General features: G+C 52.4%; 1 protein-coding gene across 1 annotated transcript; it reads right to left on the minus strand.

Moving 5' to 3' along the window:
- Positions 1-88: 88 nt before the first annotated feature.
- Positions 89-16,415, minus strand: LOC143638712 (melanoma-associated antigen 8-like). Its single transcript, XM_077106522.1, has 4 exons — positions 16,318-16,415; positions 15,031-15,102; positions 6,524-7,523; positions 89-136 (listed from the first exon to the last, which is right to left on the minus strand). The coding sequence occupies exons 1-4, from the start codon at positions 16,413-16,415 to the stop codon at positions 89-91; spliced, it is 1,218 nt and encodes a 405-aa protein (XP_076962637.1).
- Between the last annotated feature and the right edge of the window lie 61 nt (positions 16,416-16,476).

The following is a 16,476-nucleotide window of genomic DNA, read 5'->3' on the forward strand; positions in this document are numbered from 1 at the left end:
GGGAAGAGGCTCTATAAATACAGTCCGAGAAGTTCTAGAGCCTCGTAGCAAGGCAACTGGGCACTGACATCACCGTCCTCTTTATTTGTCATGCGATGTCACAGAGCTGACGGGAAGCCAGGCTGGACGGGGAGTGCTGGCGGAGGGTAGAGGAGGGGAGGGGCAGCAGGGGGGCCCCAGCTTCCCTTTGCACGAAGTGTACAAAGGTGTGGTTCACATTCCTAGACAAGTCTCCCTTATGCTGACAGGCACATTGTGTCACCTGCCAGCCTCTCCCTAGAAGAGATGAGAAACCAAGACCCCATAGCCACTCCACTCCCAGAGATAGAGGAGGCCTGTTGCAATCCTCTCTGATTTGCTCAAAGACCAGTCTCCAGTTAGTTTGAGCCTGGGTATTACTGAGCCAGCCCTGGTCATCTGGGCGGCTGGGTGACCATACCTCCGAGGTATGGTGGCCCAGCCTTTGGTGGGTAGCACCCTGCTTTCCTCCCCCTCCCCCCGCCATCTCCTCCCTACTTGGTATCTTCCAACTGCTCCTGTGGGTTGCTAGGATCTTCTCCCATGGGCCCAAATAAGGAGTGTGTTTCATTGCCACTTCAGGTTGTCCCAAACTAGGAGTAGAGCAGTGCCAAGCAGGGCGGGAGCGCCTCTAGTGTTGAAGGATCGTGTTCCTTCCCCCTGTTGTGTGGTTGAAGGGCAGCGTCTCAGCTGAGCTTGGGAGGCTCCTCTGGAGCTTGAGCTCGAGCTCGGCTTACTGCCAAGCCTCATCCCTCCGCAGATGACGACAAAACTGCCCTTAGTTTCCACTGCTCCCCCCGCTGCCCTTCTCATTGCCCAACACGTGCACAATCTTGAGGCCTGGTCCACAGATGTTCCTAAGGAAAGTTGCTTCTCATTTAGCTAGACATGACAGAACCATCCCAAACAGGCACCTGACCATGTGTTTTTGAAAATTACACCACTCTGAGCGTGTGGGTAGCAGTTAAAACCCCCCCAAAGTCACCCTCCATGACAGATGAGGACACAAGACTGGTTTTGGACATCCATGGGAGACAGTTTGTCCTTACAGTCACTGTACCAGGGGCAAGGGTTTACAGCAGAAGACACCTACCCCAGGCTGAGAGGCACTAGGGTCCTCATCCCACTACGTGGTCCCCTTTGTCCTGTCCAAGGCTCAGCCCATTGTTTATATGCAGAGCACAAAGAGGGTTAGAAGGAAATGCTACCCAGGGGCCCTTTCAGTCCATGGGCTCTAATGCTTCATCATGTCCCTGTGTCTGGATTCAGTTCCCATGGAGAAGATGCTTTCAAACAAGTTTACCAAGCATTCACCCAAGGACTCAGTGTCACTCACACCTTAGCACGTGCATTCAGCGTCTGTACAATAAAATGGAGGTTGTGGGTCGTGTCAGTGAAGGAGGCTTCTGGAGTTTTCAGTTAAACTGCCATGGACCTTCGTTAAATGCCAACGTCTCTTTTCTTAGGCAAATTCTCGTGACTAGGAATGATGTTTTGTGGTATCCTTACAGCCTGTGATGGTCAGCTTAGTGTTATGACAGTGAAATGCTCGAGGCGGCTAGTCTATGAGGAGAAAAGCCCATATTTAGCCCCAGGTTCTGCCAGTTGCAGGCCTTGGACCCAAGTCTCTGGACCTCTGTTGAGGGTGGCACATCATGCCAGGAGCATATGTTGGAGCAAATCGTTGATGTCCCCAGCCCAGAATGAGAGACATGATGGGCTAGGGTCCCACAGTCCCCTCCAGGCCATGCTTCAGTGACCCAAAGACCTCCCAATGGGGCTGCACTGGGACTGAGCCTTTGACACACAGACCCTTGGGGGACATTTAACATCCAAATACTAGCGCTAGCTTCTGGGGGACTCGGCTGAGGACTCATCAAGGGATCGGGCCCTTGGGTGGGAGGGAGGTGCAAGTGAAGAACTGGACTGGGGAACCCAAACCTCTGGCCTTCAACAAAGAGCCAGTGTTTGATTGATTTGATGTAGACACCCTGGTGTCCTGTGGCTTCTGTAGGACCCTTAGGTAACCATCACCTGTTTTAAGTCACAAAGTATCTGCTGGGATTAGCAGTGCAAGACACCAGGCTCCTCTTAGTCCTGAGGAGGAATCGCTCACAGTGCTGGCTGCTCCTTGAGGAGCAGCATTAGGAGAAGGCCAGCATCCTTGCACTCCCCTCAGCAGCCTGGCCCACAGGTTCAGCTCCAGACCTTCAGCCACCACTCGGACAGTCTCTGGGCCTCAGCATGCACAAGCCCCTTTCAGTGCTCCTACGGCCCCCAGGTGCCAGACTGGGCACCGCTGGATCCCTCATACTGTCCTCTGAGCTCCCTGCCCTTGCCCTGCCCATGCTGTCCTCTCATCTGGGAATGCCCTTCTCTACCCAGAGGGCACTCAGCTTTGTGAGCAGTTATTAGTGAAGACCTTTTGGCTGATATCACAGACAAAACTCAGAACCTGAATGGCCAAACACAAGTTTGTGTTTTGTGTACAAAATTCTCCCTCTCTCTCTCTCTCTCTCTCTCTCTCTCTCTCTCTCTCTCTCTCTCGTCCCAGGGGTACTTAAACACCAAACCACATCCCCAGCCCTTTTTTATATTTTATTAGAGAGGAGGTCTCACTGAGTTGCTTAGAGCCTCACTAAGTTGCTGAGGCTGGGTTTGAACCCTTGATCCTCTTGCCTCAGCCTCCTGAGTCACTGGGATTACAGGCGTGCACCCCCAGCTCTGCTCTCAGGTGACCCAGGGATCCAGAATGCTTCCATCCTATGTTTTCTTATTGAAAGGAGGAAGAAAGCATGGAAATGCATACTGGCTCTCAAATGCCAGGTGGGAAGGAGGTGGAAGTGAAGAACTGGACTGGGGGAATGACCAAATGACACTGTCACTCTTGTCTCAATGGCAAGGAAATGTCACATGTCCCTTCCTATCTATGAGCCGGTGGACAGGAGTGTTGCCCCATGCCCAGGAAGGAGAGAAGATATGGCTGAGAACTTGAACTCTCTCCCCAAATCTGTTAGAGAGCAGGAGCTCAACCAGGAGCAAACACTGTCCTTGTTAGGCCACCACACTCATTTTTTGGAGCAGTTTCTCAGAAGACCAGATTTGCCTTGAAGTTGTAGGTGCTTGCTGTGGCTGATGATTTCAGTCCAACAGTATCCCATGGAATTGAAGAGGATCATGTCAAAGCTACCAGAGAGGGTTCCCCTTCTTCACCCCACAGCACATTTCTGCATTTGCCTCTGCAATACCATCCTCTCAGTAGGCTGAGGGTTACCCCTTTCATTTGATTCAGGGTAAAATCTTAACCACTGAGCCTCTGCCACCCTCCACATGGCCATTCTTGCCTGAACACCTGGACAGGTCCATTAGTCACACTGAAGCCAGCATTTTCCTGTGAAGCCAGTGCCAGACAGGTGGTAAAAGGATGGTGAATTGCTTTCTCTTTGTGTATATGTGATAAATTTTGAGCCAGCAGGTGGGCATAGGGGGTGCACACCCACAATCCTAGGGACATGGGAGGCTGAGGAAGGAGGACAGCGAGTTTGAGGCCAGCCTGGGAAATAGTGAGACCCCGTCTCAGAATAAAATCAGACAAGGGCAAGGGATATAGCTCAGTGCTTGGCTAGTGTGAGTGAGGCCCTGGGTTCAGTCCCTGTGCCCAGTCCCTATGCCAGGGATTGAACAAATTTCAGCCAGCATCTCCACCAAGGAAGCACTTTCAGCTCCTAAGAGGATTCCAGGGTCTCCAGAGTTCAGATTCATTAGATGCTTGCTCCTGATCTGCACTTTCAGGGAGATGTTAGGTACTGACCACTTAAAGAAGCCCATCTGTTTGTGTTCACTTCCTAGAGAAGTGTCAAACAAGAAGCTCACTAAAATCCTACTGCCAATATCCAAGTGGCCTCCAAGGGCCTCCCTCCACCCTCAGGGTTATATCGCAAAGACCAGTGGATAATGGGCCAAGTCAAAGTCTACGTGAAGTGCATTGGGAAATCAAAGAACACGCTAACTCCCTGGTAGGGATAGCTGGTAGGTCTAAGACCACCGTCCCTAGACAACTGTTCTGACCAAGGGGCTGTGGCTATCAGACAGGAGTCGGGGTGAGATGTGGGAGAGCCAGGGGACTTCTGCAGGCAGTAAGAATGCTGTGGGTCACATGACACAGGCTCCAGAGGAGGCAGCAGGGAAGGGCTGGGTAGCAGTCCAGGTACCAGAGTTGAAACATGGGCACATGGGGGACAACAAGGGAAATGGTGACTGTAATGAGGGAAACTACTGGAACTGGGCAATCAGTTCTCAAGGAACCAACTGTAAAGAACCCCACCTTCTCTGGAATTGCTGTCATTTATGTACTAATTTAGGTACCAAGGATTGAATCCAGGGGTGCTTAACCACGGAGCCACAACCCCAGCCCATTTTATTTTATTTTATGTTTTGAGACAGGATCTCACTAACTTGCTTAGAGCTTCGATAAATTGCTGAGGCTGGCTTTGAACTGGCAATCCTCCTGCCTCAGCTCCGCAAGTCACTGAGATTTTAGACAGGCTTGTGCTAGGATTGCTTTTTAGTATTTTGGCCTCCCCTAGGGTCTTTCTTATGGGTCACCAGAGGGACATTATGCAGTGCTAAGAAATTATTACTAAGTCGGAAGGTCACCCTCAGCCTGGGAGTCCTGGAAAAATCGTGGGCTCAAGATGAATTCAGACCAAGGGTCTCTTTGCAGCCCTGTCACTAAGCAGCTTCTCCTGTCAGAAGTCACCCGCCAGTCAGCCTCCAGGTCTTCTTCTGCCCAGGGAGACTGATGAGACCTGTCCACTAGGACTTTTGGGACATGGGTACAGAATGGAAAGCTCCTGGGCTGGTGCCTGTTCTGGAAAGGAACGGTAGTGAGTGGCAGACAGCTGCAGTTCCTAACAGTCCTGGATCCCAGCCTCTACCACTCCAGGGCATCCTTGGCATCGGTTGTCACCAGCACACATTGGAAATTATGCAGTTTAGTTCGCTATGGAATACCCCATCAGCCAAAGCGGAAGCTCCCTGACTCAAATTCAGTAAACATTTCCTCTGGGTGAACATATTGCAAAATGTGGGTGTAGAGGAGTCTTCCCCACTGGGAGGATCTTAGGATTTGAGTCAGGACTCACTCCTACCCTCCCAGATTCTGTTCCATCCAAACCACGATTTCCCTTCATTCCATCGCCATACAAAATCAACTGCTTGATTACAATGGGTGGAATTACACTGGTACCCTAAATAAAACACCACTTTACTGCAGAGTCAGCTCTGGCTCTCCCAACCAAGCAGAGGAGGTCCTGGCCAGGGACTTCTAGGCCTCACTTCTTTAGACATTCAGTCTTCTCTCTCTACAGATCCTTGCAGTCGATGGTAACTTGAGCACCAAGCTCTCCTGTTGTGTCCAACCACACAGCACCTCTCACACCTGCCCCAGGTGGAGATTCTGCTCTGCTTCATTCACCATCAAAGGGAACGACTCAGAGTAGTCTTCCATTCTCTCAGCCCTAAGACACACCATCTAAAGGTCGGGCCCTGGCCTCCATGCAGTGTCCTTGAAGTCCAACCCGCAGAAGGCACTGCAGTTTCCCCAAGCCCCAAACTGCAAACTGCCTTGGCTGGCATAGGACACTGGCACTCGGCTGCTCTACACTGGAGGCCCACCTGCTCACCCTCCTTCACACGTTCTTTAGGTCTCTGGGGACACCTCACCGTCTTCCTGACATGGTTGCTGTATTAACATTCAAAGATGGGATTCAGTCTGGCTAAGCCTACTGTCTGATTATTCCCACTACTCATTCTCTCTCTTTTAGAAGAGCAGAATTGCACGAATGTTCCATGAATCAATGAGGCAGTGAGGAGAGGGCCTTTTTATTAGCATATAGCTTCTCCTCCATTCTCCAATACACTCAAGCAAATCCAGGTGCACACCAACTTTCTTAAGGATACAGGGAAGACAGGTAATAAGGGAAGGCGAGCATTCACCTTTGATTTCTCTATCATTTATTCATTCTTTTTCATGACCAAGTTCTTTTCCACGTCCAGAAATTATCTCTTACACTCCCATGTGATCTTTGTTCAGGTCCAAAAAATAAAGAAAGAATGAGATGCTAATTAATGAAACAAAAAGCAAAACACCAAAGTCCTAAACTATGTTCACAGCAATAAATGAATGAGTATGGTCTTCATAACATCCCATTCAGAAGTAAATTAAACTTTCAGTCAACAGGAACATTTGAAAAATTCCATAGGAAACAAAGTTCAACTTCCAAGTTGCACAAATACAGAAGCATCAAAATGTTAGACAGCAAGATCTCTTCCACCTTCCCTGGCCCCTCACTACTTAGAAAGGTGACTTCTCTCTTCCAACACAGATTGAAAAATGGGCCCTATCTCACATGGGGGCGTGGAAGCTTCGGGATGTGGCCCTGCCATGTTTCCTGGTCCTGGGCCGTCCCCTGGGAACCCTAGTGGCCCTGGCTACATTTGATACTTTGGCACACTCTGCCTCATCTTTCAAAGCCTTTTCATACAGGAAAGGGTAGGACCTAGGGTCACTCCCATGGACCTGGGTCCAGTACTCCAGGACTTTCATCTTGCTGGTTTCAGCACGTGCCCTTGGACCCCAAAGGAACTCATAGCAAGCAGGATCACTCCCAGGCACCTGGCGATACTCCAGGTACTGTGCCTGCACCAAATCTTTAGTGATGAGCTTTCTAGGCTCCCCGTAGATGAAGTGTTCCCTCTCAGGATACACCCCCATCACACTCAGCATTTCCCAGACATCTTGCTCACAGGCACGGTCCCCCACCATGAAGATGATGCACAGGACGATTACCAGAAGGCCCGTCTTGGGCATGCTCTGGTCATCGCCCTGCATCCCATCATAGGTGAGGCCCAAAGCATTAACAACAGCATAGGAGTGGTTGGAGGGGTCCACCTCCTCAACATGAATACCAAAGACCAGGTGCATGCACTCAGAGGCCACACTGAAGACCACAGGGAAGTCATCCTGGTTATTTTTGAGGACGCTACTCAGCATTTCGGCCTTGGTGGTCAGCTCCTTCATTCGATACTTGAGAAGCAGGAACTGCACCAGGTCAGCCATCTTCTCATCCAGTGGGTCTCCCAACAAGGACTTACGGTCTTTCAGGTTCCTCCAGGAGAATGGACCTTCTGCTTCTTGGCTGCTGGAGAGGTGGATGAACGGGATGCCTGGAGTGGGGGCCGTGGCAACAGAGAGAGCGGAAGAAGATCTCTCAGGCACCTGTTGACAAATCAGTGGCTCAGGACAAGGCACCTTGCTAAGGGTAGGTGCGGACCTGGAGGAGATGCAGGCAGAGGAGGCCCCCTCCTCCTCAGGCCTGAGAACCTGCACACCATCGAGGCTTGGTGCCTCCCTTTGGGCCTTAGGTTCTCCTTTGTCCTTGTGGTGCTGGCGCTTCTGACCGTGAGATGACATGGCTTTCCTTGGGCACGGCAGGCAATCAGTCCTGGGAAAGAAAGGGATCCAGTGAACTGAGAACCACACCCTTCTTAGTGCTCACAAGGGCCCAACCAGTCATCTGTTAAGGTGGTGATCTAGGGCTACTCAGGCTCCTGTCCTTCTGGTGGGCCTGACTCCTTGAGAAACCGAGGCAGGAAGTGAAACAGCTTCTCAGGTGAAGCTGGCTTGCAGAGCACAAGGCCCCGGGGCTGACCTAGGCCTGTGGACTAGGTACACTGTTCTGCTGAGTTGGGCCCTTGGCATACACTCCCAGCATGCACATCACCAGGACTCCCAGCTCTGCCTGGGCCTCATCTGCTCTGTGACTGGAGTGAAGACTGCAGGCACAACCCTGGACCCCTAACCATAACAGGAGGGACTGGTCCGTCTCTGTGAGGCCTGCACAAATCTGAGTTGGATGGTCTTATTAGTGGTCACTCTGTGCCCTCAAAATTCCCCTGGAAAAGCCTGGAGTCAAACTCATGTTGACCTGAGGTGAACACTCTGAACAAACATCCACTTCTGTGACACAGAATAAAGGCAGTGAGGGGCCGGGCGTGGTGGCACATGCCTATAATCCCAGGGGATGGGGAGTGTGAGACAAGAGGATTGCAAGTTCAAAGCCAGCCTCAGCAAAAATGAGGCACTAAGTAACTCAGGGAGACCCGGTCTCTTAATAAAATACAAAACAGGAGTGGGGATGTGGCTCCGAGGTTGAGTGCCCCCGAGTTCAATCCCCCATACTCCCCACAAGGAAAGCAGTGAGGGGGCTCATGTCTGGTCTCAGCTGCCCAACGGTGATGGTACTAGCTAGCCAAATTCATTGGGGTCCATGTGTCTTGGCGTGGAGAAGCTGGATCAGTCCTAACCTTAAGGAACATCAAGGTGTAAGACTTGTTTCTCTCTCTCTGATGACCTGAGGCCACCTTCCTTAAAGCAAAGTCAATCTGTGTGAGACTCTGGAAAAGAAAGTGAGGGGAAGGGGAAGCCCATGGAGTGGTGGTCCTGGCTCTTCCCATGGCTGAAGGAAAGGCCACGTGGAGACTGGAGTCTTGTGTGTTCACATGTAGATGTTCCCTTTGTCCCCACCTTGACTCTCGGCTGTGCCTGAGACCCTCTCTATGCTGATGTGAGCCCAGCCTCCTCTTACCAAGCCTTCACCTCCCTGAGACCAATGACACACACTGAAGAAGAGAGGGACCCTGACAGCCCTGCCTGGTCTTCCTGGGTTGAAGGCAGGCTCAGGGCAGATTTTTGAGGGGCACCTGTCTACTCTGTGCTGGGGGTTCCCTTGATCCTCCCTTGAGGTCCTCACCTTAACCTTTGGGAGACCCTGGCACCCCTGTCTGTGATAATAAGATGGAGTTCCCTGTGCTCATCTGAACCCACACTGTCCCATCACCACCCTCAACTTCCTGAGAGACCTAGATCTCTCAGGAGAAGGGAGCAGATGTCACAACCCATCACCCCTTTTAGGGGCTCTCCAGAGCTGACAGCCAGGCTTGCGCCCCATGGATCCTAGATTTGGTGCTGGGGGAATTCCCCAGGTCCTGTAGTTTATGCATCTTGCTCATGCCCATGCCTGCCCTTGCTTACTGCCATACCACCTGACAGAAATTGATATCTTTAGACCAAAGCTCCATCTCCATGAACACTCCCCATTTTAGTGGTAGAAGTGACAGTACCACTTAGGGCCTCTCGTGGCTGACCACAGTGGAGAGGCAGACTATGTAGGGTTCCTTGTTTCAAAGCTGGGGATGCCTTCAGTCCTTATGAAGGGTCCATACCTTGGGTCTGGCAGGTCCTGGGATTCCTCTCTGTGCTAACCACATGTGGCTCCCCCTGCTGGCCTGTCATCACCTCTTGACCAAGGTCCTACCCACATAAAACCTCTCAGCTTAACTAGGAGGCAGAAATGAGCCAGAGTTACTTCCAGTGACCCTGCATAGGGCCCCACAGGGTAGATTACAGGGGAAGCCAGGCTCCCTGAGGTCCCTTCCTTTGGGAGGTGTGGCATTCAGTCCCTGTCACCAAAGTTCCTCACCTTGATTCCCGGCAGAATCCTCCCTCTGCTGACCAGCTGTGGCTCCTCTGCCGTCCTGATGAACTCTCTCACACCAAGGCCTCACCTCCCTGATTTGGAGGAGACAGAAGTGAGGACAGCACATTTGGACACGGCTGCATGGGGTTTCCCCAGGTTAACAGACCAGCAGGTTCCAGGGGCCTCCTTTGTCTGGAGTGTCCTCAAGGTACTCATATTCACTCCTGACAGGGTCTGGGCCCTTTCCCCTCTGCTGACCTGTAGATGCATCTTGCAGGCCAAGGCCACCATCTCCCTGAAGGCCCAGAGAAGGAAGTGGGGGGTGGGTACAACCATTCCCAACAGCCCTGCATGGAGTTATCCTGGGCTTCCAGTAAACATTCCCATGTCTTTAATCTGGGCTCTTATTTCGTCTTCCCAGAAGACCCTGAGATTCCTCCCCCTGCTGACCCGGGAACACACACTTCAATCATGGTCACTCATCCCTGATACCCTGGAAGCACAGGAAGGTGCTGCCTCTGGCCACCCTGCCCTGGCCTGTCAGGGTGGAGGTCCCCCTTTGATCTGGAGAACAAGGCCCCCTCCTTCCTCCCTGAGTCCTCCCCTTGACTCCTGGCAGCAGCCCACTCCTCTCCTGAACTGAGTCCTCCTCCCTCACATTCCAGAGTCAGAATGAAGGACGGGCTCAGTCTGAAAGCAGGGGCAGGGCTGGGTGCCAGCCATTCTGTGTCCTAGGCCACTCAGTCCTCCCTCATTTCTAACCCTGACTGCCAACAGGCCCTCCTCCTTCTACTGAGTCCCTCAGCTCCCTCAAACCCAGATGCCAAAGTCAGAAATCACAGTGCCTGTAAACCTGTCCCAGAAGTGAAAGCACAGTCTGAATCCCCATCCTCTGCGGACCTGAGCATGCTCAGTGAGACCAAGACTCTGACTCCAAGGATTCCTTGAAAATGACCGAGAGGGGCTCACACCCACCATCTGCACCCATGTGCTGCAGAGCTGACCACACAGCGGATCAGGATAATTTTCTTGGAAGTATGCTTAATGAACTCAGAGGCACTCTATCCCTGAGCCACACCTCTGGCCCTTTACATTTTATTTTTAAAATTTGAGGGAGGGCCTAACTTGCCCAGGGTGGCTTTGAACTTGCCATCCTCCAATCTGAGCCTCCCAAGTAACTGGGATTCCAGATGTGCATTCCACCCCATCCAGATATGGATCATTTGGATATGCTTTATGTTAGATATGGAAAATGAAAAACGTCAAGATAGTGTGGCCAGGGAAAGGGTTAAAAAAAAAAAAAGGCAGACATTGCTAGCTTTCATCTCTTTCAAGACAAATCCTCTTCAGATGCTGGATACTGGTGGGGAGAAAGTGTTTCATCAAACCTAGAAAGGTAGTCTCCGAGAAATACTCATCTCTTCCAATATAAATCCTCTCCAAGTGCTGGCCACCGACCTCCAAGCCCCAAACCCAAATTCCCGTCTTCCCAAACTGACACAGTCACAATATCACCTCTCAGTATAACCTAGATAAGCCCAAACTCCTCCTTTGACCAGTGGCTCATTTTCCACCAGGAAAGTGGGTATATGGGAGATGCGATCATGTTTCTGAATAAAGGGCTGAAATGATCTGTGAAGTCTGCGCCAGGCCCAGACCTTTGTGCTAACACTTTAAGCGGGACATCTTCAGTTGATACCAAGCATCTCACTTTGTCTTTTTTCTTTTTTCTTTCAAGCAATGGCAAGGTCTTTTAACACTCAGCTACACCCACAGCCCAAACCTTGACCCACAGCCCAGCCTGAGCCCTGTATGCTCCACCAATCTGGAGCACGGGCATCAAAACAAGGTCCTAACCTCTGTCCAATCCCCCAAAGCAGAACTCAGTGAATGTAAGAATGGGCCAAGTACATGGGGCCTCTTATTGCAGAGAACAGGGATGGGACATGATTCTTTGGGGCCACCCCTATGTCCCCTAGTACTCCTTAGGAAGGCCACAAGAAACTTAAAAAAGAGACCCAACCTCAAAAAATAATAATGATAAGGGCTGGGAATGTGGCTCCAAGTTTAAGTGCCCTGGGTTCAATCCCCAGTACCAAGAGAGAACAAAACATAATAGTTCAGCCCACAGGGGAAAGGGCCGGGCACAGAGGCAGCTTGCTTGGTTTGGGGACCCTCCAACTGGGGTGGGGCCTCTTCCATTCATGCCAGCTATCAAACTTGTCACCCACTGTACCTTGGTACTTACAGTGCAGGCCTCAGGTCAGTTTGTGGGACTGACAGGATCCTCTGCAAAGGAACAGGCTGCCCTGCAGTTCTCCCGCCCACCAGAGGGAGCTGCGCTGGCCACAGAGGTAGCCTGGGTGCTTTGCTGAGCCTCCTCCTGGGGTGGGGCCTCCTCCATCTACCCTAAGCTCTCAAATGGTCTCTCAGGGTTCCCAGACCCTGTAGCCTCCATGCTGAACTAAGCCACTGGGTGAAACTCCCAGGGTCCCCTGTGGCAGAAGGGGTCCCCTGGAATTCTACCACCCCAGCTCCAGGGTTGCGCACGTAAGAAACCCGGCTGGTTTGGTCACCTTCTGTTTAACAGGGGCCTCCTCGGGACTGCTGCAGTGATGGGTTCCAGTGCTTCAAGCATGGGCTGTGAACCCCAAGGTCCCCTGTGGCTTTGCCCTCACTCTTGAAATTCTTCCCCTCACCACAGGGAGCAGGGCTGGCCAAGATGGTTCAGGACCTTCCTCCTAGTGCAGGGCCTTTTCACTTCACCTTCATCCCTCACCTTGACCCTGACGGTTCCCAGACCTTGCCTGCTGACCTAAGCCATGTACTTACCAAAAATCCCAGGGTCTTGTGCCATGGAACCTGTGGCTCTACAATTCTTTCCTCCCAGGGTTGGGCCAGGACAGTCAGACCTCAACCCTCACCTTGACCACCCATATACCCCAGGCCCTGTCTGCACCAATGAATTGTGTGGCTCTGGCAAAAGAAGGACACTCCCAGGGTCCCTACAGCGAAGGAGTGCCCAGGAATGCTAGCCCCGCCCCCAGATCAGGGCGGGGAAGAGGGAGCCTGTGTGATTTGCACACTTTCAATTTAGGGAGGGGCCTCATCAGCCCACAGCTCCAGGGACCTCTACCACTTGGCTCAAGCATGCCCTGCAATGCCCTGCAACAGGAAGCTTTGCTCTACAATTTGGACCGCCCCCCCCCCCGCCCCCCACAACTTCCGGGGAGGACAGCTGGCCAGAGGCAGCCAGGGTGGTTTGGAAGCCCTCCTCCTGGGGTGGGCTTCCTCTGACCTCTCACAGCTCTCATCTGGACACAGAGAGCAGAACTATTGTCTCTTAAGACCTGCATCACATGGCTCTGGCATCCCATGTAACTCCCAGAGTCTTGTGCGGCAGACGGGGACCCCTGTAATTCTACTGCCCCCCCACCCCAACGAAGGTGACCTGACCACATAGGGAGCCTAGGGAGTGGTCTCCTAAGTCCACCACTCAGGTTAACTGTACCACCTGGCTCAAGCACCCACTGTAACTCAGTCCCCTGCAGAGGAAGGCGCCATCCTAAAATTCCAGCCTCCAGCCCAGGGAGCAGGGCTGGGCACTGAGGCAGCCTGGATGGTTTGGGGACCTTCCTGCTCAGTCCACCCCTGCTCTCACTGGACCACCAGCAACCCCAGGCCCAGTCCTCTCCAGTGACCCCAGCCAGCCCTGTGGCTCTGGCATGGGGCGTAACTCCCAGTGCGCCCGCGTAGGACCCGCTGCCCTGGAATTCTGCCTGCCCGCCCGCCCGAGGTGAAGCGCTTGCTGCTCACAGGGCCCACGGGGTTTCGGGAACTTCTCTTGGAGGAGGGGAATCCTTGGTCCAGAGCTCCGGGGCCTGCAACACGTGGCTCAAGCATGGGCTGCAAATCCCAGGGTCCCCTGCGGCGGAACGCCCCGCCCTGCAATTCCGCCCTCCTCCCCAGGGACTAGGGCTGGTTGCACTGGCAATCTGCACGGTTTGGGGACCCTCCTGCTGGGCTAGGGCCTCCCCAGTCCACCCTCAGCTCTCACCTGACCACCGCCAGAGCTCAGGAACCATCCACTCTGCTGATTTGTGTCTCCTGGGTCTTGCTTCCGGGTGTAACTCCCAGGGTCACCTGTGGCGGAAATGTTCGCCTGAGAATTCTTAGAATTCTGCCCCCTTGCAGGAGGTGGTGGTGCAAGCCTGCAATTCTCCCATGATCCCAGGGGCTCTGGAGGCTAGGGCAGGAGGTTCGCAAGTTCAAAGCCAGCCTCTTCAACTTGGTGGTGCCAGAAGCAACTTAAGGAGACCCTGCCTCAAAATAAAATAGTAATAAGGGCTGGGATTGTGGCTCAGTGCTTAAGTGCCCTGGGTTCAATCCCCAGTACCAAGAGAAAACAAAACATAATAGTTCAGCCCACAGGGGAAAGGGCCGGGCACAGAGGCAGCTTGCTTGGTTTGGGGACCCTCCAACTGGGGTGGGGCCTCTTCCATTCATGCCAGCTATCAAACTTGTCACCCACTGTACCTTGGTACTTACAGTGCAGGCCTCAGGTCAGTTTGTGGGACTGACAGGATCCTCTGCAAAGGAACAGGCTGCCCTGCAGTTCTGCCCCCCACCAGAGGGAGCTGCGCTGGCCACAGAGGTAGCCTGGGTGCTTTGCTGAGCCTCCTCCTGGGGTGGGGCCTCCTCCATCTACCCTAAGCTCTCAAATGGTCTCTCAGGGTTCCCAGACCCTGTAGCCTCCATGCTGAACTAAGCCACTGGGTGAAACTCCCAGGGTCCCCTGTGGCAGAAGGGGTCCCCTGGAATTCTACCACCCCAGCTCCAGGGTTGCGCACGTAAGAAACCCGGCTGGTTTGGTCACCTTCTGTTTAAGGAGGGGCCTGTCCCCTGGAACCTTGGTGACACTCTATGGTGTGGCCTTGTCAGTCCACCCTCATCTCTCACCTTGACCCCAGTGGTTCCCAGAACCTGTCTCTCACTGCAGGCCTCAGGCCAAGGCTATAACTCCCACGGTCCCTTGCATCAGATCGTTTCACCTTGGAATTCTTTCCCTCACTCTAAGATGCAGGGCTTAAAAAACCATTGCCAGGAAGTATCTGACTCTCTATGGTGGGACCTCCTCAGACCACCCAGCTCTCACCTTGACACCCACAGGGCCCTGGCCCTGTCTGATCACTCAGCCAATGGCTTTAACTCCCAGCATCCCTTGTGGTGAAAGAGGCTCCCTGGAATTCGGAACACCCACCCGGTGAAGAGCTGGCCAAGGTAGTGGGGTGGTTTAGTCCCCTTGTCCCCTACTGTTAGGGCCATGTCCCTTCTTCTGACTCTGTGCCAGAACAAGGTCCTCACCTCCATCTGACACCCCCACAATGGAACTCAGTGGATGTCACTTAGGACCACCTGCCTGGGGCCTACCATGGTGAACAACAGGGGCACAACCTGATTCTTCAGGGCTCACCTTCCTTCCTCAGGCTCCTCACTTTGGTTCCTGCCAGAGTCTGGAGCCTTTCCTTGGCCCACTGACAGTCCCCTGCAGTGACAGTGAGGGTGGGGAGTGTCAGACTGACAGCTGGGCCTGCCTGCTTCTCCCAGGTCTGAGAGAAGGACTGGAGCCCCTGTCCCTGTCTGCAATGGCTTGCTCCAGGAGAGCCATGCCTTCCTGGGGGGTCCCCTTTTTCAGCTTCCCTGTACTCCACAAACCTGACCTCCCAGAGGTTGACTAACACCAAAAACTGCAATTGTAAGCAGCAGCAAGCAATTTGGCCTAGGCTAGCTTTTTCTGAGTTGATAAGGACTAAATCCTGGGTCTCACACAGGCTCGGCACGTGCTCCACTATTGAGCTACATGCCCCAGTTCTGTGGTTATTATTATTATTATTATTATTTTCTTCTTTATAGAGACAGTCTCACAAAATTGCCCAGGCTGGGCTGGAACTTGTAGCTGGGATTATAGGATTGTATTCCTGGGCCTGGCTAAGTCTTGATTATTTTGAAGTTATCAATCAATTCATAGTTCACGCAGTAGTTTTCATTTGTAATCTGTTCATTAGCAGCCGAGAATAGATACTGCATCTCTTGCAAATATATGAGTACTTTATAAATACCTCAAGTATGCATGTAGATTATACTGACATTTATGTGTAGATACTTAAACATGTATGCAGATGCATACACGCATGCATTATCTATGTATAATATATACATTTTATGTGCACATATATACATATTTATGCATGTACATAAGCTATATATAATTACATGTGTCTTTCTTTTGCGTTTTAATTTTTTTTCCTAGAAAAGATAAACACAACCGGAGGGCTTTTGATGACAAACTATCAGTGTCAGGATGGCAGGGAAAGAAAGGCCAGAGGCAGGGGAAGCCAAGAAAAAGTGGGTTCCGAATCATGTGGAACGGTCCACAGGGCCGTGCCCGGGTCCTTACGAGATGACCGTTCACTTTGGCATGCGAGTTTGGTGCCTGGCCTTCTGGCCTGCTCTCTCAAGACACCCATACTCAGAAAGAGCTGGCCACACCTCAGAAACCTGCCAATGACAAACTCAGGACTTGACAGACAGACAGACTTATTAACTCAGCTCCTTGGCTCTGTGCTCAGGCATCACTCGGCAGCCTCTCCTGCCTATGGAACAGGGGTGCAGGAGCGGGGGCATCACCTCAGGGCACGCTTTGGCATCACATCAGTGATCTCCAAGCAGCCACTCACTCGTGTGCAGACATGGTCCTCACCCACACAAGCATTTGTCCAGACATCCTTGGTCAATCTGGCCAAAGGCGCTCAGGGGCATGACAGTCCCCTTCTGCCACAGCTCAATGGCAGCATCCATTCTGCATTCTTGCTCCAACTGCCCATCATCTCAAAGATGGGAGGAGACTGGAATATGTTCC

Source organism: Callospermophilus lateralis, chromosome X (assembly GCF_048772815.1).
Source record: "Callospermophilus lateralis isolate mCalLat2 chromosome X, mCalLat2.hap1, whole genome shotgun sequence".
NCBI classification, from domain to species: Eukaryota; Metazoa; Chordata; class Mammalia; order Rodentia; family Sciuridae; genus Callospermophilus; species Callospermophilus lateralis.